Consider the following 21,401-nt stretch of genomic DNA (forward strand, 5'->3'; position numbering starts at 1 on the left):
CGACAAAAAAAAAGATAAAAGAAAAACCAATAGGAAATTCAGTTGGGTTAAACTCGTTTTTAAAATTAAAGTTTATCAATACCAATCATTCATATAATTATGTTTATGACTTTAAAGGAAAAGATAACAAATATTATTTGTGTGCGAATTTTTATGTGTAATTGTATGTTACATTTTTTTCTGGAAAGAAAGCATAGATAGTTAACGATTTATTCTTCTGTGATCGATGAGATGAGTGAAACCACTTCAGTTCACTCAAAGAAGGTGCTTACGTCCAGGGAAAATCACATCTGCAAATAACAAATACTTGATAGGTGCGTGCGCATAAGATCACGTGGACGCGGGCACTATGAATCATTCACAATGTCTGTTTCGCAATACGCCGTCGAAAACACTATAAGCTTCGTTTCCAAGAATATGTGTCTCCTTGGGGTGTTCGGCTCATTATCGTTCCCATCATTTCCTAGGCGCGTATTTGCAATATTTTCAAGCATGCTCAATTTAATTGAAAATTGCTTTAATAAACGATCATAATAGATCTATACTCTATTCTTTCTCTTTAATCTTTAATTAAAATTTTGGTATTCAAATATACAGCTGATGAGCGTTTTCGTACATATTTCAGAATATCACAATGATTGTAGTAGTATTATAATGACCGTTATTTCCTACATCATCATCAGATAAAGATTCTTTTTCCATTGTTAAGTCATAAGCTTAGACAGTGTTTGATCACAGTTCTGTAATGCAAGTTGTAAGTACTTGCGGATATTGTTTTCGTTAAAGAAATTTATATTTAAAAAATTTTTAAGTATTTCAAAGTACTTCTAATAATGGAAAATCTGTATAAGGTTAACGCTGTCCGTTCGTAATAATAGGCGGTGTTAAACAAATTCCAATAGTATGTAAGTACTCATATTCATCTTTCTCACATTCTATATATACGTAATTAGTGGAACTTATGATACGAGAAAAATAGGAGGAGTTTATATATACCTGGATTTTGTTACTTCTTTCAGTTAAGGAAGTTATAAACGGGGATTTGTTTTTTTCTTTCAACATACTTAATTAGTTACATGAGATTGCAACGCAATAGTGATAGTCATACACGAGAACTAGCCTAAATGATTCCATAAACAGATGCCGCGTCATCTTTGTGGGTTAAATAAGGATACTAAATATCACCTATAAACGTATTCCTCCCGCATTTGTGCAGTTTTCAATAAATCTTTAGCATCAAACGTAGGATGAAATATTTATGAACATTCATGAATTATTGAAGCAAGATTAAGAACTTGAACTTGCTATATAAATTAATTTTGCATTCTGTATCATAGAAAAAAATACAATAAAAAATTAATGAATATTCAGAATAGATATGCCTAAGCATTTTATGCTGAACAAAGTGTTAAATAATATATATATAATACATACTTTATAAATTGCTAATCATAGAAAAGTGAAATCATACAGGAAGTTTGTATATGTATATGAATTACTTTATTTTCCATATATTATTATTTTCGTTATCATTATTATTAGTATTAATATTATTATAACAGTCGACTGTAAAAGCCAATATCAAAGAGATAAATTAATCAGTCTAAATATCATTACATGCTCGCATGTATCATCACATTTACATAATTTTAGATAGTTGCTCATATGAAAATTAGTACAAAACTAGTCGATTATTTATACTTTTATTTTTTGTTATCGTCAGATGCTATCTGTGATGCAAGGTTTGCAAATTTCGCCATATAATCAACACTACTCTCCCCCATCAAGCATTGCATATGTGAAACGACCTGTAATACATTCTTAATATAGATTAAAATATTAATAGATCAATCTTTTTTAAATTTTATTATATATACTTACATCGGACGATGGCCGACTATCTTCTATATTATTTTCATTTTGACTTCTCTGTGAGATTTTCATGGGGGACTCTAATTGACCTAGGAAACTACTTAATGAAAAATCTGCTACCTGTAATTTAATTTCAATATTAGTAAAAGAAAAAATATTTCTTGCTTAAAATTCTAGAAATCAACCTTAGAAATTTACCTCACTATTCAACCATTGATGTTCTCCCTCTTTAAGTATTTGCGTTGCGCTTGTTATAATGGAATTCGTAGGTTTCGGAACTCTTGCCGCTTCAAGTTCATCCAAAAAACTTTTTTCCTGTGGTACATTTATAATTATGGATGGCGATTTATCATTTTGTTGATCATCATTATTTATAGGAGGGTCATTTATTTTATTTGCTTCTTGATTATTAGAAGTTACGTCTTCTGGTGTATTGCTTGTAGTAGATATTATTGGCAATACTCTTTGTACAATAAGACTTTTTTGCCGCACGGTTCTACCTCGTTTACTGAAACGTGTTGTAAACTTCTGCATTTAAAAAAACAAAATCACATTTTTATAATAAATGTTTTTGAATTCCTTAAAGAAATATTGAATTTGAAACGATAACGAACATCTAACTGCGTTTTGAAAGCATCTGGTGTTCCAATCTTTTGATAAGTTTGTGGAATTAAAGGTCTTTTAAAGGTCGATGCTTTTGTCGAAAGTATTCGAGAGGAAATCACAGTTTCATTACTTCCAGAAGTATTATCATATACTTTACTCGTGCCATAACTATGTTTTGCTATAGATAATAACTTTTGCAAGGTAAGACACAAATTATCATCGCGTAAAGTTGTTGATGTAGACTCTCCAACGTGTTGTTCCCGATGATTCCAGTCCCACCAATATTCCAGCGTAACTTTCGATTCGCGACCAAACTGAAAAATTTTAAAAATGTAGGACAACTCGGAGTATTCAACTTTTATTTAAAGCTAACTCGGATAAAAGTTAACACGTGTACCATCAAAAAGAGGTCCCCCACAGTAATGGTGTTTGCTTCCTCGATGTTCCATCCCTTCCGAATTCTTTCAATAGTTTCCCTTCCCGGAAATCTGTTAAATTCTGTTTTTTGCTCTGGATTAGCTTTTTCGGTGTTACTAACAGTCGACGGCCTTTCTGCAACATTACTGCTAGATTCTATTGCATCTATATCACTATTATTGTCTGGCATGGTACAGTTATCCTCTGTACGGCTCATGCATTTTTTGTCTACTTTGTTTTTCTTAATTCCTTTCTTTCCAACTCCTTTTATGTATTGTTCTGAGCCTAATAGGTCCATTCTGGAACTTTTCAATCCTAGACGTTTTTCATAAGAATTTAAACTGACACTGTTGCTGGTTAGATACTCTCCAAGGTTCACCATTGGCAAAGCAATTTTGCTCCCTTCAGGTGGTGCTACTCGTAATAACCGATTATCTTTCATTTCATTAGCAACTGCATTTTCTAGATTGGGGAACTACATTAAATGTATAGGAATTTTCTCAATACTTTTCTTCTTATTCGATACAAAACAAGATACATTAATATTGGTAATCTATTTTGAAGTAAGGATACTGTGTTATACTTTGCAGGTCTCCATCTTTGTTGCAGAAATATTAATAAACTAGACAAACGTCTCTGTATAGGTAATAGAGTGCGTACTCTTGGATTCATCGAAGATGCTTGCACTTGCCACCATGCCATATTATTACGGGGCCTTAATTCTATTGTTATCCTAGGGGGAAGTTTAATTTCTTCTTGCCAATCTATAGAAATATTATAATTGTTATATGAAATATTATTAAATTTCATGAACTATATTTTACATTTTATTGATTAAGTATACCTTCTAATTGATTCAGTTTTCTCAGTGCTCTACATATAGGTGTTTTAATTCTCATAGTTCTTCCTCTAAGTCTGACTTGTGTTGAACCCCAATAAACCAACTCATTTAATTTCAACTGTACCTTTTCATATATTCGTGGTAACTTTCTTCTAAGTTCACCATAATTAATTAATCCATACAATTCCTGCGAAGTTTTTTTTACATCTGTACAACAAAACAATTATATTATTAAAATAAAAACTAAAGTGTAAAAATACATTAAACAATTACCTTCTGAAAATTTTAGGTGCTTCGATATTTTTAGCCAAGTTCTGTAATAAAAATGCCTAATCTGTTCCTTATTTTTTATCACAACATCTGGTAAACCTTTTTTCTTTCCCTGACTCAAGAAATAACTTTGTAAAGCATCAAAGTCTTTCCCATACTCGTTTAAAGCTTTGAAAAAGGTATTTTTATCCTCCATGGACCATAATTCGCAAGATCTTTTCAAAGATTTTACTTTCACCTCTGTATTGTTTTCTTCATCCTTGGAATCTATTAAATTACAAACAAATCTTTGTAACTATATAACATATTGGAGTTTAATTAAGAAGTTATACAGCTGTTAATATTTCTTTCGATTACTATATTTATATCATCAATTGATTATACAAATACAAACCTTTTTTTTCCAAGTTATTACCATCACCAACGTCTAATTTTATCTTTTTTGTTCCTCGGACGACACGAACTTGAGTATTCTTAGAATCCACGGGAACTTTTGCGTCTGAAGAATTTTGTACAGTTTGGGATGAACTGTCTTCTTTCTTGCTCACTATATTAATCCCCTGAATTTCACAATCTTCATTTTTCGCGTTATTTTCCATTTTAACGTTCTCACGAGACAAATTTTAGGTAACAACCTTAACCAGTTTCGAGGCGCTTAGATAGTACGAATTTTACAACTCATTAGAACAGGTAGCACATCGGTAAATCGAAGTAGATTTACGGACGAAAATATTTCCGTTTCGATTTATGATGTTAATAACATAACTCCGTCGAGAAATCCTATAAAAATTGTATTTTAACATAATTAGGCTATCGAGAAACAAACGTAATGGTGATTTATTAATGTGTTTAAATCACGTTAAAACGTAATTATCTTCGTACTTACGCTCGAACGTAAACACGAGCTTCTCCGACGCTGATTAATGTGATTAAGAAGGATTTAATTTTTCTGTAAACATAAACGCAATGTAATTGCAAAAATTACGTAATTATGAAAATCTAACGATATTTAGCTCAACAAACACGATAGATGCACACACTGTGCTTACTTCCAAACTACACAATTCTAAGCGAGTTTTCGAGCAAATTGGATATTTAAATCTACTGCACTTAACATCTAAAAATTAAGAAATATTTAACTACATTGTTATAAAGATATATATAGTAAAATCATCGAAAGAATTATATTTAATTAAAATAATTAATCAACTCGTGTCGGGAGAACTTCGAAAAATTTGTCTTGTCATGTATTGACAATATGTAAGTACTTACATATTTGCATGTAGTGAAAAATTTGAATTGCTTTAGACATGACTCGGTACTTAAAACTTTTAAAAAACTTGACAGTCATTTAAGATCTAAAACATAATATATATAAAATATATAATATATAACATATAAGATATAAAGTATGACATATAAGATATTCATTCTTTTATGAAGATTACGAATCCTATCGAGATTCACAAGACTTATCAAGATTCAAGTATTTGAAATATCAAATCATTTAGTCGAAGAAATTCGAATTTCGACAGTATTAAAAAAATATCGAATCGCTACGAAAATATTCGAAATCGAGATTGAAACGCCCATTAATATCGCTAATATCATATAAATCATCTCGTTTTGGTCAAAGACATTTTACAAATGATTTTCGCGCTGCGCTGGCGCTGGGAATAATTCGTATCATAAGTGCAACGTCTAACCAATAAAGTCACGCGAATAACCGCACACGGGACCAATTGAATTTTTCAGTTTTTTGCGTGCAGAAAAGTGCATTGCTGTGTCCAATCTAAATGAACGATTTTCCATGATGTTGTTCGTGGACGGTGGCCTTGATAGGAAAACCCGAGGCACAGAGAAGAGGAGCGTAGTGTACTTAATTAATAAATCAATTGATTTATTTTAAAGAGATCTCGGACGTTGACCGACGCCTTGATGGGGCAAATAACGACAGTGTATCACTCAGTTACTAAGCCCGCTGTAACATCATAATCGGTCACGCGTGTTATGCACTCGACAAATTCCATTGCTATCCCGGTTTTGATAACTGTAACCTTGGTTATATTCACTATTGCGGGTCTACGTCAAAGGTGACAACGAGCCAAAAGCTACACGGTTTTTAATTTGACTCGTAGCAACTGCGCAAGGGTGGCGCGAGGTGTCAGTGACAAGGTGTATCTAACCTTAAAATGCGATCATCCGTGATAACCAATGTGATTGTACTGTTTGGACTGCATTTGTCGTATTGGTGTTGGAACACGGTAGATGCCAGCGGCGGGGCACTCGACACGAGCTCGAACTTTCAATCTGGTTCAACTGGAAGTTCACATTCCAAAGTTACGGCATTCTCCGCGACACTTACCGATGGATTAGCGCAAGCCGTTGCTCACGAAGCTGGTAAGTTTTATTTCTATTATTTAAACTAGACTGCGGATTTTTATACATTCATGAAAAACTTGAAAATGTAAAAATGCACATAATGTGTGTAATACACAAAAATGTATGATATACCTAGAGTGAAATATTCGTTATAATTTTTAACGGGTAATATAAATTCCTATTAGCTTTTATTTCTTTAATTACGTCCATAAAAATCCGCTATCTGTTTTTTTCTTGTTGTCTGAACCCTCCAATATGCATAGCCCATGAAAAATATCCTTCATTTATTCTGTAACTTATAGTAGCTCACAAAAGTATTCAAATATTTGTAAAAATTTTTTATGAATATATTAGATGTGCTATTATACTGAAACACTTAAAGATTTCATTAGCAATGTGGTCACACTATCATAATTATACTGCTAAAGTTTGAAATAAATCTGAAAATATATATAGAAGCTACAAGATATTTTATGAGCCACTGTAAATGCATTGACAGCTTATAGTTCCTGTTGTATTCTGGTGACAAGTTTAATATTTATTTTAATATGTTCAGTCATAATATTGTTAGTTGTATAATTGCTTTCTTGCATAGTCTTGTCTTTATAATGTCAAGAAGAATTATGTGTACAGTTTACATTTTATATATGGTCCATGTAGTGTTTAGTAATATTTTTCTGATATTTGAGTTTTTATATGTATTTGAAATTATATACTGATGTAATATACTGCTATTTGTATTATCATGTCCATTTTTTTATTATGAAATCAAAAGTAATTTTTACATGTATTTCAAAATATATTTTTGAGAAATATGTTTGTTCTTCTTCTTTTTCTTCTGTTATTGTTTATTAATGAAGATAGAAATTAAAAATTTCTCATATTGCATTATAATCTGAGCTATGATAATTGGAGGGTTAATTAATGATTAGTTATAAGATACTCCAAATTGCTTTGAAATTAAACCATTAGTTTATACCATTATTTATTGTTTTGTTTCATTAATATTTTGTTTTAATCTTTTGTATGTATGTGTAAATAGGCAGCATGTATATGCATGACTAATATTTAATTTTAGAAAAAAAAAAAAGAAAATAAGTTTTGTCTGCTATATCATTTTATTTAAAGGTATTTACATTTACAAAGCTTACTTAAAAAAATAGGCCTTCTTCTTTAATTTGATGATTTTGTTGTAAAAGAGATACAAATGTGTTTATGATAAAAGCTCATATTGCAGATGATAAATTTCACAAATGATCTAATCATTCAAAGATTAGTCTTGACTCAATAGTAACGAACTGTTATTGTAAACTTATTCTATGTTTATTAACAAGATACTTCTTTCTAATTGACATTTCTACATTAATAATAATTGGACAAAAAGCTTCTTACACGTGGTTAACAGGATAATCATAGCCCTAAAGAAAAAAGGCACTTGTAAACAAACTACATGTAATCATAAACACATACAATCAAACGTAGGCTGTTTAATTTATTACAGGTTCCGATACTTGTAACGATGACCTAGCTTGTCTTACACTGGCTTCTCATGATCGACTAGGTTTAGAAGCTATCAAATCACTCCACAGTCAACTAGACGATGATGCCAATGGAAATGTGGATCTTACAGAGTCAGATGATGTAAATAAATTTTTACTTATAATTCCTTCTACATTATGAGATATAAAAAGCAATTTGTATTCCTTTTAGTTTTTAAGAGAAGAGTTACAATATGAAGCTGGGTATGAAAGGAGACAGAGGGCTTTCCATCATAATGATGATATGCATATTAGTGTTCGAGAACTTTGGGAAGCCTGGTTAAGGTCAGAGGTATTGTCTAAAATATAATTGTTTCTTTAAATAACTTTTATTTTTTTTGATATCTTACTATATTAATAATTTCTTTATAGGTTCATAATTGGACTATAGAACAAACATCAGAATGGTTAGCTTCTAGTGTAGATCTTCCACAATATGTTCCTACTTTTATACAACACCGTGTAACTGGTGCTACACTTCCAAGGTCACTTTCTTTAAACAGTACATCATCTTGATACTGTAACAATTGTTTTAATAACAAAATATTTATTACTTTATGTATAGATTGGCTGTGAACAATATGCAATACCTAAGTAATGTGTTAGGCATCAAGGATCCCATTCATAAACAAAAAATTGCCTTAAAAGCTATGGATGTAGTTCTTTTTGGGCCACCAAAGGGTAAACAATTATTAAAAGATCATTTTTCTGTTAAAAATTTTTTGACTGGTTTACCATAATTATTTAATATCTTGTTATAGATACTGGACATGGCATCAAAGATACGGTATTAATAACATTGTTTTTCGGAGTGTGTATAGGATGTTGGTATGCATATCGGCAGAGGCAAGACTCAAAGAAACATCTCCACAGAATGATGAAGGATATGGAGAGTTTACATAAAGCAGAATTGGCATTGGAGGACTTGCAAGTATGTTTTACTCTTCTTAAAGTCTTAGCAACGCATTAAATCTTCGTTAATGTTATGTTTTACAATTTACAGAAAGAATTGGAGAGGGCACGAATGGAACAAGAAAGTGTAACTACTGAGAAACAAAACTTAGAGAAACGTTTACAAGACGAAAGTGTGGGATTGCACGCTTCTTACTCCGATCTCGAAGTTTCTCAATTAAAGGCAGAAATCGAAGTAAATATTCCATAAATTTTTACATTTAAAATTTAAGGATTAGGTTCCTTCAAAGTGTAATTAATTTGGACTTTACAGATGTTAAAAGTTGAATTGCAACGTGCAGAGGGCGAACTCGAAGACAGATGTTGGTCTCCTCCTTCTGGATTGCAACATTGGTTACAATTAACTCACGAAATTGAAAATAAAGCATATACCAAGAAAAAGATATCTGCAGAGAAACAGTTGCAACAAGCACGAGAAGCAGTAAGTGATACATTTTTTCTCAATTAAATTACTTTTGTATATCATTACAATTTCATTATTTATTATTTAATTGTACGTAATGTTATTTCTAGTGCGAGAAACTGCGAAAAAAACGATCGAGTTTAGTAGGAGCGTTTGTTTCAACTCATGGAAAATCGATTGATGAAGTTGACAAAAGTATAGTTGAGGCAAGAACTGCTCTAAACGAAGTCACCGTAGAATTGCAAGAAAGAGTACATCGTTGGAAGCAAATTGAGCTGCTATGTGGTTTTAATATAATAAATAATAATGGTCTAAGTTATTTAGAAACTGTTCTATACAGAGGAACTCCTAACGGTCGAGGTCTTGGACTCAGAGGTATTTACGTTTATGACGATACAAAATTGTTTAGTGATTAGTGCTTAGACCTTTTAAATATTTAATAATTTAAAAATGATTTTTGTATTTTATTTGTGAATCTTGGTTTAATTGATGATTGATATTCGTATAAAGTTTCAGTTTTAAAAATTTGGATACAATAAATTAACGCGAATAATTTATCATGCGTGCGATTCATGTTTACAGGTCGACTCAGTAGCCAAGATGACTTAGACGACGAAGCAAGTTCAGTTTACTCGCCTTCAACATGTGGTGCCGCAGGTAAGCTGGAAACGGACTTCCACGAGCATTTAGATTGATAGTAACAATGCTCAATTTGTAAATACTATTGTAACTTTGATATGATACTTACAATATCTAAATATCTTCTATTCTCTCTTTTTTACGCACGTAGATATATTTTCGAGATCAATAATTTACTAACTTTTTTGTCGTCCTAATAGTAGTAGTTTGGGTTCTTTTTGTGACATTAATTTCTCTTAATCAAACCTTCGGGTTTCCAGCGTAGGTACTCGTGAAAACTAAATTACGATATGTACTTTGCTAACTGTTTAAGAAGTTTGTAATGAAATTACGGATAAGTTATTCTTCGTAAGAATTTCTTATCAAAGATTTTGAAATCAAATTTTTACTAAAATATAAATTTAAAAAATTCACGCGATGCCTTAAGATTCATTTTGATACAAAAAAGTAGTTTTTGCAAATCGTAAATACGAACGTATGCATCTATGATTTCTATGAAAGATGTTACTGGTTCTAGGAAAGCAGATGGCTAATGTCACACATTACGAAGATGTTCTAATGTCATGTTTCTACAAATGTTAGAAAATATTTGAAGAATACAAAAATCTTATAAAAGATTTATGTTTAAAAAAAGCTTTACATTAAAACATTAAAAACATTAGCGACTTTTTTTATGGTCATTTTGTTTTAAATATATTTTTGTACATTGTGAAGTTTGATTACGTTATTGTCTTGTGTCTTTTACATAAAGTGTTGTTTAAATCATGCTATAAATGTTGTTGTCTCGTTGTTTTTGTTGAAAAATTTGCTCAAATTGTTTATTATTGCTTATATCATTTTTTGTGCTTTTTTCAAACTAATTCCCGATTTTATAAAACTTTGTTCAAAGAAAGTACAAAGAAAGTGTATATATATTTTTATATGTTTGAATTATTGAATTAACAATTTTAGCTGCTCTTCTTGTGATAAGATACAATATTTCTTGATATTCTTTGTTTCTCTTAGGTTATTGTTTGTTTATGTTGTGTTATCATTTGATTCTAGGGGTGGAAGAAACTATACTTAATGGTTCCAAAAAAGATTAAAGAAGCAACATAATCAAACCTTTCTAACACGTTTTTATGTATATTATTGATCCTGCACATTGTATAGAGACTTACTTAAAGTTTAAAAAAGTCATAGTTGTTGAAAAAATTGTTATTGTTATTTATCGAGTAGTTACATATCAATGTAAAAAATTATTTATTTATATATTTTATCAAGTAATGTGTGACATGAATAATATGTTCGTAATTAAAAGTACATTGTACCAAAAAAATGCTTACGAACGAAATTTGATTATCTCTGACATGTGACAATGCAAGTAGCGTTAAAAGAGCATCAGCAGATCTTTCAGTGAAATCTGGTAAAAATTTTTAATGAAAGGATTTATGTGCAGGAAAAGGGAGGATTGAAAATTGGAATGTTCCCCTTTCCTAATCGAGATTTGTCAAGTTATAACGGCGTGTTAATTATTTAAATAATGACAAGTTTCTTAACTTATTGTTAACGCGTAAGTTTACAGACACACACACGCGCACACACACGCGAACATACACTCACATATTCTCACATACACACATTATATTGTAGTATAATTCAAAGAACAGTGTATTGTCAGTACAATTATATGGAGTTGTTTTTTTACAACTACCTGCTCGTACAGATTATGAAACGTTAGGATAACAATTTGATGAAAGAACATGACATATTTTTGTACAAAAATTTTCATGATGTGTCGAATGAACGAACAAGGCCAGAATCTTTACAAAGATGTGTATGTGAAAACATCAGAAGCATGTGATATTTTTACGAATAATGTCATTTTTCTTCCACATACAAAATACAAATTTTTTAGTTTTTTCTTTTCTCGTAAGAAATTTTTATTCAAGTATAAAGGAAATGAAAATCTGAGCCATGAAGAAAATCGAAGAGGTCAGAAAATAAATATTAATTTACTTTGAAAAAATTCAGGAAAGAATTTTATACGTTTCTTGAGACGCTATTCTGTGTAATATGTAAGTTTCTTCCTTGAAAAACTAGGGAACATCTACTCAATGACAGCAATGATTAATTCGCTTAATGGTCATTTTGCAAAGGTTAATTTGTGTCGCAACTACGACTTCGATTCTTCGTCTATCCAAGGCATACGATCGTTGGACTGGGAATGTATTTATGAACAAAATTAACAAGTCGTATCGAATGTTTCATTTAAATTCTAATCACCTACTAAATATCATAACGAGTACTCCAAATATATGTTATGTATATTTCCATATGTTCTGTATATTCTCGCAGCTTTAAATTTCCTATACGTGTGTATATATCCGCAGTCTAACGATCCAAGCTCCATCAAGTATAATAAGCCTTCTAGTTCGTTCCTTCGTATCTAGTAGCAATATATCGAAGACGACCAAGTGCCAAGCGTGATAACTATCTAATTATCACTTTATTTAATAAATTTCGATGATCGATCACCTATTATATTACTATACGAAAATATAATATATCGCTTAATCCTATTAAAACGTTAAACCAAAGTAGAAATTTTTCATTTACGATTTCCCGGTTATTTCATGAGAATCGACCGATCGTCGATGCGTTTTCTTATTTCGCCAAGAGCACGTTTCAATTTTGCCAGGTCCCGCAGTAATGCGTTGCACAACAATCTTCGTATTAATAGTTCGAATTAGAAGCTAGCACAGCATCCTATCTGAATTCGACGATCGTGTTTACATCGCTGGAAGTGCCATTTTCTTACGTGTCGTGTGCAATTTCAAATTTTTTTCCCGTCGCGATTATCGCTCGCTAGCTGAAGCTATAACCGGCGATTAAATACATCATATCTATGCTGTACTATAATCCGAGCGGAAGATTTCGGTCGTTCAAGATCACTTTACCACGAGGTGGCGTCGCTACTTCCTTCGTCTGATTTCTCGTTTCTGTTCAGCTCTTTAAGATCTAAGAAAGAGCAAAATTGTTTTCTTGATACTCGACTGTCCGTTATACAGATATTTCTTGTAGCAAAAGATGAACTTCCATCAACTTCTGAACTATAATTATACCTGAAACTGTAGTACCTATAAGTCCTCAGATCTTTTTGTGGAGCACGCTTAATGATTAAGCAATCAATTATCCGAAATCTTGGAGTAAACATTCTCTAAAATTTTGGGTAATTGCGTAATTGTATGTTACAGTGTATTTTTTAAGAGTTGGATAATTGTTTGGGCGTATGTTACTAGTATTGGTGTCTTGGAACCTCTTTAGAGATTAAAGAGGTAAATAGTTGAAGAATAAACGCAGAGATCATCGTGTTATATCAATTGGTGGGAGTAGTGTGGCCTTAAGCGTGGAAACCTTTGGCTGCGGCTAGGGACTAGGAAAAGCTCGAATGATCGAGGATTCCTGGTTCCTAATATGATGCCAAGAAATAAATTTTATTTCCTGGGAGATCCGCGTCATGGTTAAGATTAGAATCAATTAAAATTAGATGCGATTATATACGTCCGAGGACTTAACTCGTAGGTGCAATACACGTATTTACACCACGACGCGTAATAAATATATTCTCGAATCGGTTTGATTTCATGCGAAAGACGTGACAATCGAAACGGCTCTTTTCTTCCTTCTATTATAAACTCGAGCATATCAACGGCATTGAGCTATATACGTATATGTATCCGCATATAATGCACATAGGCAAACGTGTGCATTATTGTACATTAAGAGACGAGAAGCGGAGGATCTGTACATTGTTTGTCTGATTGTTGCAATGCATACGTTACGTCTCCCTCTCGACATTTTATTGTGTGCGATTCAAAGGTCGTAATTAATAAATCAAGCAACTTGCGAGAAACCGACGTGTACAAGCCTCGTTTGTATGATCTAAGTTGCGATGAGACGTTTCAAGATGACCAATTACTTAACCGAGTATGTAATTTTAATTTCAATCTTCTTGCCGAGCGACGTTAACTACGCTAGTTCCTGAAATTAAATGATCCGTTCCTGGACTCGTATAAATTTTGCCGTGTTTCTATGAATGTTTCAAGTTCCTATTTTTGTCTATTTTGTCTTTCAAATAATCTAGTTAACATTGTACGACTCACGAGTGACTCACTTGAATTAAAATTACATATTTGGCACAATGATACGCTGTACTGCAATCTGTACAACAGTCTGTATATGATTGTCTTTGTTACCTGCAAACCGAAGTTTCAAGTTAGACGCTTTAGTATGTTAACTCCTTAGTAGTTTGTAAGTCTTAAATGCTATACATACCTATTGAAATGCGCCAAAAATGTACCAATGAGATTTATGAATTATTGCTGTTAAAATAACTGAGTCTAGAGAAGTCATTAGAGAATATTTTCTTTAAACAGGAACACAAAGATATCTTTCCCAGTTGAAGCAATAAAGAATTGACGTTTTTCTCTATTTATTGTATTCTTCTGACTTCGTCGTTTTTATATGGAACACTATGAAAATAGAATTTTCAACAAGAAACTCATAAAATGTTTGATTGTCTGTAAAAAAAAATTTATGAAGGATTTTGTGTGTTTTGTTTTCGCTAGAACAAGGGACCAAGCTGCGTTCTCTGGTAAAGTATGGCATCTGAGGAGCATGTAAAGTTTTCTCAGAATTGATGTGACACGAATTTGAAGAGTCTTCTTAGGAACAAACATAAATTTTATCGCATAGATCGTGAATTTTCATGCATTGCGCTTTTTAAATAACCATTTCTTCGTTATTCTACTAATGTTTGCGAGACAGTAAAGCATCGCGACAAAATTTATATTATTTACTGTGGAATATAAAAGAGTATCATCCATTGTGTTGTTTGTTTCTCTTCTTCCTTCCACAAACTGGATTCTGCATGGAACTGACCTCTGACACTGTTTGTCGAAAGCAGTTCTAACTAATTAGTGCATGAAAATTACAATTGACCGAATAAAAATAGTATCTACAGTTATTTCAATATATCTTTATCGAAATAGCAATGGTATCAGTAAATCAATATCCCACAGGCACCAAAGAAACTGATATTGGAATACATTTTTCCAAGAAAATCTCAGTTTCTTTGGTTCCTGACCTACATTAACGTTAATCTATTCATACATATAACAATTAGTTCTATTCCAATTTCCAATCAGTTTTACTAAAGATTCAAATACACTTTCAGGTTAGCCCATCCATTCTCCATCAACTTTGATGAACTCAATTCCAATACCGAGCAAATAGATTCCTAAAACCTTACATATTTTCAAACAAATTTTTATAATCTTCAAGAATCTGTGATTCTAATGTATCAATCACTCGTACTACAATCCCTTGCAGAAATAAAAGGCTATCATAAAATGAAAAGCCACCGCAGATACATACAAAGCATAACAAAGTTCAATCTTAATCTACAGGTACATTAGACAGCCTAATATGGAAGGAGTCGTCGGTTCCTCCAGACTCGTCCAGCAGTGAAACCGGGAAGGATACACCACCAGAGAGTAACGTTGTACATTTCACCGTCGGCGATGGGCCCGTCGAGCCCGTCAGAGCATCCAGCAAAGAGAAGTCCAAAATCATGCGTTCCCACAGTCAAGACACGAGCATGCCTCTTGCCGTCGAGAACAAGACTACCTCACCATTCCTGTCGAAGTCGTCTTATTCAGAGAATTCGTTGGATTCGTCGAGCCAAGATCGATCAGGGCAGCAAAAAATTGGTCCAACGTTCGCGACGACCGCGAGTACCACCAGCATCAACTCCACGACAACGACGAGCATATCGAGCAGTAGCAGGAAAGCGCTGAAGGAGCCGCAACAACAGTCAACGGTGGACGACGAAACGTTATCGACGGACTCGAACTCGACCACGGACAACGACGAGTCGAAAAAACGACGCCGGAAGATGCTGTTCACGTTCAGGAGGAACAAGACCAAGGTCACGTTATGAAGCCCGCTAGTCAACATAACATACACTATATATCTGTGTTGTAACGTTCTTACTTAACGCTAACTCACCTGCGATCGATTAATTGTGTCATTACGAGCCGCAACGTGCACTTAAAACATGATGAAAACGACTTGTCTCTGCGAACCGGTTGATCATTAATTAGCGATTAGATACAGCCGGTACATATACGTATACGTACATACAGACACACATTATCTGTACACGCAAATAGAGGGACAGGTATAGTTTGGCGGAACATCGATGACTTCCCTTCGTTGACCCTTTGGTCTGCATCAAATCGGACGTTGGCATTTAATCTCGCTTCTATACAAGCCCAATGCTATTGAAATTGATTGTACGAGTTTGAGAGCTTCCATCGTGTATTGCTGTATTGCAGAAGGCACGTAGAAAAACAGGGGAAATTAGAAAGTATCGTATGAATTATGGAAATGGTACTTACTCTTCAGTAAACTCTCGATGGGAGAGCATTCAAATACGACTTAGGGGTTAGTTACTTAGTCAATCCAGTTTCGGTAGTTTCTAGGTACTGTATGTAATTGGTGTCGAAGCTCCTTGTAATATAAATATCGCAAACAAACGCAGCTACGAACGTTCAAATCTTATTAGATTTTGAGAAACGTAGCTGCCTCTTTGCAATCTGTACATTAATGTATGATACAAGCATAAGGAAGGGATTTTGTTAAGGAATTGTACAGTATGAGCTTGACGCATAACGAAATTGATTATGCCAGTGTCTGATTAATTATACAATAATAGTAGTGTCACGGTTTAAAGAAGCGTTAGTTAAGTAAGTCTAAGAAAACGAGAAAAACATACCTAACGGCCAACGATGGAGAGATAGATAATTCTGAGAGTTAGAAGCGATGTTCCGCTCTGCTACTGTCGTGTAGAATGTTTTTGGTGCCCTGCTGTGTCTCCTGTTTTGCCAAATCTTCGTTCTGTTCGCAACCAGACATCATCAAGCGACGTCCAATTTAGACAGCTAGATTTTTAAACTCGCGAAATTCTTTAATCACGACAATATTTTGGCTCAGGGATGGGCGATCTTTTCTCTATACCCGTGTACCTCCTTTTCAATTTCAGGTAGAATTGTATACCGACAGCTCTCTGTCTCATTCATTGTAATTTAAATTGAGCTTCTTTTTCGCTGGAACGTTCCTTTAATTTCGCCTTTGTACTTCACTGAATAGTATCCAGCAGCTGTTCACTTTTCGATTAGTCTCTCTGAAATAAAAGAATCTCAATTGTAAATATTTATAATAAATATAAATTGTCTTTGGATTAAGTTTTGTAGTAAGTTATGATAGTGAAAATTGATCTTTGAACAGCTACAATGAACACGATATTTTACAATCTCTAACAACGTATTGACCTCTTCTTTGAAGCAGTGGAAATACTTTACTTGGTCCATTCCTATTCTTTCGTGCATTTTCATTCTTAAAGTTATTTCGAACGCCAGTAAAACAATGAATGAAGTTCTAGGATGATTTCATAATCGATTACAATTTATAAAAATGTATGTTCCTCCGATGTTTCTCCATGACGATACTCGGCCTAAGTAATCATTAAGCGAAATCTACTAAGAAAGAAGTTTCTGTCGTATCTGCTTTAACAAGTTCTTCATTTCTTGACTATAATTCACGAGTCCGGTATTACAATTCCAACATAGATTTTTATTTAAAGAAAAAGAAAAGCGATCGCTCATTCCTAGATCCATCGTGACTTGTTTCTCTTGCGCAAAAACACGAAATTCTAGCGTACTGAAGCTTTCGTTCCTTTTTTTTTTGTTTCTTTTTCAATCGATGAACTAGTGGTAGTCGTTAAATGTAAATCTTCTTTCTGTTTTCTTTTGTCTTTTCTCCCTTTTATTTTTCGTATTCATTGTTTTTTTGGCCCCTACAGTACAGGTCCAGCACAAATTCTTCCTCTTCGCCTTCCTATTTGATTTCTTAATATACACTTAAATATCGCGATCTCACACACTTTATCATTTTTTATCTTTGCTTTGCTTTTTGCAAATTACAATTGCCCTCTACCTTTCTTCGTATTACGCTGAGTTATTATATTCTTCTTTATCCGAATGTGTCTTCATTTCTTGAAAAACTTGCGAAATTTAATGACGATATCTTCCATTTAATCGCGTTCGGTTAAATAGCACGAATATCAGATTCCATTGTTGAATTTTGTATATCTGTAAGGAGCAGAGCTCTGTTCTGAAATAGGCGATAATAAGATAAGAGAATACCTAAAATATCTTTAACTATTAAGTCATCCCACGAGTGAGGTAGCGTTTTTAATATTATCTTCTTAAGAACACAATTAAATACAAATAAACACAATAAAAACACAAATAACAATTGAAAGAGGATTTACAGTTGATCAGATTTCAAGTATTTTCCAAAGTATGTGAATTTTGGGTAATTCTCATTTTTTAGAATTAAAATTGTTCACCTAACCGCAGTCAACCATAATATTAGTTCCTTGTTTGATAAAATTCATACTTGTGGAATGACATAATAACAAATAATCATAAAGAGATTTAGGACACTCATCCTTCGAGGTTCATGAAGATTTGTAAATAGAATATCGTTGAAAAGCAATAATCATTAAGACATCTCTGTTTTTCTTCCTATACGTGACTTTACACGATAATGTTTGCAAGTATTACTAGGTTTAACACTACGAATAAAGCTCACGAATCTCAAAGGAGAGAGAGGAAGGGAACTAGCATAAAAACCGACTTTTGTGCTTGCCTTGTACCATATAGAGAATCTCTAGTTCAAATTATTTGCAGTCTTCCATGAATCATAAAAGAGTACATAAATCGTGATATTTTATCGTCGCGTTTTTTATTCAATTTGTGCGCCGTTTATTCTTCTTTTCTCCTTCTTTTTTCAAACGACTCGTTCATAATATTGCGACACCTTCTAATGTTTAAACGATTATGGTCTGCCTGAAATCAATTAGTCGTTCAAGGCCATCGAATAATCTCTATTGTTTCATATACTTTAGAATTTCGTTCATCGCTAAATTTACGTTCATCATTATAATAGTGGAGAACGCTATTACACGGATTATCTAGAAATCTGAAAGCTTAGAATATTATTAGTACGGAATGGAAAGCACTATTTAACTCCCTTTGTAACAGCGTTGAAAAATTATCGAGATGGAGGTTTAGCAAGGAGGAAAGGGTACGATGATTTATAATTAAGAAAGTGACCTTAAGTGACTGACTGTTTTTGGTCAGACTGTAGAATTAACTTATTATCGCTTCCTCGTATTACGCATAATTCTCTACAGTTGTCGCGCGTGGCAACGAACATACAATACAGGACGAAGTGGTTTCTTCCTTTCTTATCATATTTTTCTCATTTTATGTATATACACTGTATATGTACGTATATACATTATGTACACACACACACATGCACACACAAGTATGTCCGTGTACATATAAACGTAGAAGCTTAAAAGCGGTGAGGCTGGAACTCTCTGAAACTTATACCATGTAAAGAAGGATAGTGCGATAAGATTTAAACTCGAGTATTAAATCGACCATTATCACATGAATATGCGAAGCTACTGTTACAGACAATTTTGATAAGTGTCATCGCCCTCGCGTCGATTAACTTTCCGTGCGCCGGTTTCTCCATAATCGAAGAGGAATTCTATCTTGGAAATTTAATGATGCGCTCGACTCGAATTCTAATTAGCAAAAGTTACGTTCGTAATTGGCACGTGAAATCGGAAAATTCGAGAGTTAGGAGGTTCGAGAAGCTGAAAACTTGGAAGCTTAACAATTTGAAGGTCATTGAAATACGCGAACGTCTAGAAATTGAGGAAGATGAAAATTCGAGAGAACCTAGACCACGGAGAGTTTGAATAAACGCTTATTGTCCTTTTTGTTTCACTTGTTCTTCCAAAATGCCTGCACGATTAATCGACCACTTTCGCTTGATCTTCTCTCTTGTGCCACCCGATGTTTTTAATATTTATTTTGTTGTGCACCTTTACCCTGACTCAAGAGCAGTGGATTTCGTTCGCTATTTTGCGGTTTTTCTACGTGTATCCTGGAAAATCTTCCTTTTGTTTCGCCCTTATTCCTTTTCCCTTTCACGCGACGCGCATTCCTCTTGCCAGCTTATTGTTCCAGATGACGCTTATTTCGCTCCTCTCCTAACTGGCAAACTGACACATTTGTATCTCAGGGTTAGTCTCAGTTTCTTTTTCTGATCACGACAACGTACTAATTATGAGTACGATCACGAGTGTGTTTTTCGGGGGCATCTCTCTATCTGTAGAGATACACACGTTTGAATAGACATCGCGCGACCCTCTGGACGAGTTACTTAGGGACGTATTATAAGAGAGCAATAGGCGAAGCGATCTGACGTTCAATGGACCAAGTTCGATTAACGTTATGTAGCGTTACGTGAAAAATAAGAAGAGGTATAGTTGCAAGCATCGATAGTTGGAACGTTCTTCTAGGCTCAATCATAGTATTATAGAATAGTAGCATCAGGGAAGATTGTCGTAGTTAAGTATTTAAACAAACTTTTATCTCGAACGAGATATCACAGCTTGCGAGGGCTTCCGTATATGTAAAAATACAGCCGTATAATTGTATCAATTTTATCGTAACACACTGTTTACCAATTATACAAATCTGCCAACTTTATCATTACAGTAGTATCGTTGTTAAAATGCTTGAGAGTAAATGGTCCAAACTCTATTCAGGGCACACTTTTTCGATATTTAAAGATGTAGATAACGAAACTGCTAGGTAAACGTTGCGTTAAATTTGAGAAAGTGTGTATCCGTTGATTCATCTGCAGTCTTCTACAGCAGAAAAGTTTTTTCAAAGATATCTTTCTTCTTTAGCTTGTATCCGATTGTTCCGCGAAAAGGTTTCATCTTCGAATGAAATCAATTTTCCTATAGGTATACGATGCATTACGTTCGATTAAAAACTTAAGACTGCAATGAATTAATAAGTGAGAAAATCTTGCAATAGCAATATGTAACACGTGTGACACTCGTGTTCCCCAGCAGAACTGAAAAAGAAATATTGTTAATATCTGATGTATAAATCATGTTTCCCTTTGTCGGGGATGCTATGTTCTCCAAATGAAAAGAAACAAGAAAGAAGCTCACTCCCACGATTTAAGTCGTTGATCAAACCGCGTGACATCTTTATGGTTGTATGATTTATCGTAAGAGCTGACATACGGAATAAAAGCAAAGGTCAATTTTAACTAGCTCTTTGCGACGTTCTTCTCGTGCAAACTATAAATTGTATTCCCTGCGTGAAACCTGGGAACCTTTCTCGACTGGGAAAAGAAATCACAGGCCGTCCGAAAAATCGTGTACCGTCCTTGTAAGGCGTGATTCTCTTCTCGTCTGTTGCAATATCGAGCACGATTTACGCGATCGTAGAACGATTTATTCGCATGAATT

The 21,401-nt window shown here is 33.4% G+C and overlaps 2 protein-coding genes across 8 annotated transcripts; one reads left to right on the forward strand and one right to left on the reverse strand.

The window, feature by feature from the left end:
• Positions 1-774: 774 nt before the first annotated feature.
• LOC117207467 (stromal interaction molecule homolog) lies at positions 775-21,202 on the forward strand. 6 transcript variants are annotated; one of them, XM_033447754.1, is made up of 12 exons: positions 775-905; positions 6,145-6,406; positions 7,890-8,029; positions 8,099-8,218; positions 8,299-8,411; positions 8,492-8,607; positions 8,688-8,857; positions 8,930-9,073; positions 9,152-9,319; positions 9,412-9,676; positions 9,884-9,958; positions 15,391-15,923. In XM_033447754.1, the coding sequence occupies exons 2-12, from the start codon at positions 6,199-6,201 to the stop codon at positions 15,921-15,923; spliced, it is 2,052 nt and encodes a 683-aa protein (XP_033303645.1). In that variant the 5' UTR covers positions 775-905; positions 6,145-6,198. The 6 variants fall into 6 exon arrangements, with proteins under 6 accessions (XP_033303645.1, XP_033303643.1, XP_033303646.1 ...); XM_033447752.1 differs by having other exon boundaries at positions 789-905; positions 5,762-6,406; XM_033447755.1 differs by lacking the exon at positions 775-905 and having other exon boundaries at positions 6,077-6,406; positions 7,950-8,029; positions 15,391-21,202.
• Positions 1,526-5,850, reverse strand: LOC117207466 (protein cramped). 2 transcript variants are annotated; one of them, XM_033447750.1, is made up of 12 exons: positions 5,713-5,850; positions 5,279-5,364; positions 4,893-4,955; positions 4,401-4,786; positions 4,010-4,273; positions 3,740-3,943; positions 3,469-3,659; positions 2,876-3,370; positions 2,487-2,792; positions 2,071-2,400; positions 1,882-1,992; positions 1,526-1,808 (listed from the first exon to the last, which is right to left on the reverse strand). In XM_033447750.1, exons 4-12 carry the CDS (start codon positions 4,603-4,605, stop codon positions 1,704-1,706), a joined length of 2,211 nt encoding a protein of 736 aa, XP_033303641.1. In that variant the 5' UTR covers positions 4,606-4,786; positions 4,893-4,955; positions 5,279-5,364; positions 5,713-5,850; the 3' UTR covers positions 1,526-1,703. The 2 variants fall into 2 exon arrangements, with proteins under 2 accessions (XP_033303641.1, XP_033303642.1); XM_033447751.1 differs by lacking the exons at positions 4,893-4,955; positions 5,279-5,364; positions 5,713-5,850 and having other exon boundaries at positions 4,010-4,275; positions 4,402-4,571.
• Positions 21,203-21,401: the final 199 nt, after the last annotated feature.

The sequence above is a fragment of the Bombus bifarius genome, unplaced genomic scaffold (genome assembly GCF_011952205.1).
Source record: "Bombus bifarius isolate JDL3187 unplaced genomic scaffold, Bbif_JDL3187 scf7180000008030, whole genome shotgun sequence".
NCBI classification, from domain to species: Eukaryota; Metazoa; Arthropoda; class Insecta; order Hymenoptera; family Apidae; genus Bombus; species Bombus bifarius.

Excerpts from the sequence above, each read along its gene's own strand:
- LOC117207466 (XM_033447750.1), bottom strand. The coding sequence starts at position 4,605 with ATGGAAAATAACGCGAAAAATGAAGATTGTGAAATTCAGGGGATTAAT. Across the intron at positions 3,371-3,468 it reads GACCTGCAAAGTATAACACA|TTCCCCAATCTAGAAAATGC; the intron begins GTATCCTTACTT and ends CATTTAATGTAG. Across the intron at positions 1,993-2,070 it reads ATCAATGGTTGAATAGTGAG|GTAGCAGATTTTTCATTAAG; the intron begins GTAAATTTCTAA and ends ATTAAATTACAG.
- LOC117207467 (XM_033447754.1), top strand. The coding sequence starts at position 6,199 with ATGCGATCATCCGTGATAACCAATGTGATTGTACTGTTTGGACTGCAT. Across the intron at positions 9,320-9,411 it reads TGCAACAAGCACGAGAAGCA|TGCGAGAAACTGCGAAAAAA; the intron begins GTAAGTGATACA and ends TGTTATTTCTAG. Across the intron at positions 9,959-15,390 it reads TTCAACATGTGGTGCCGCAG|GTACATTAGACAGCCTAATA; the intron begins GTAAGCTGGAAA and ends CTTAATCTACAG.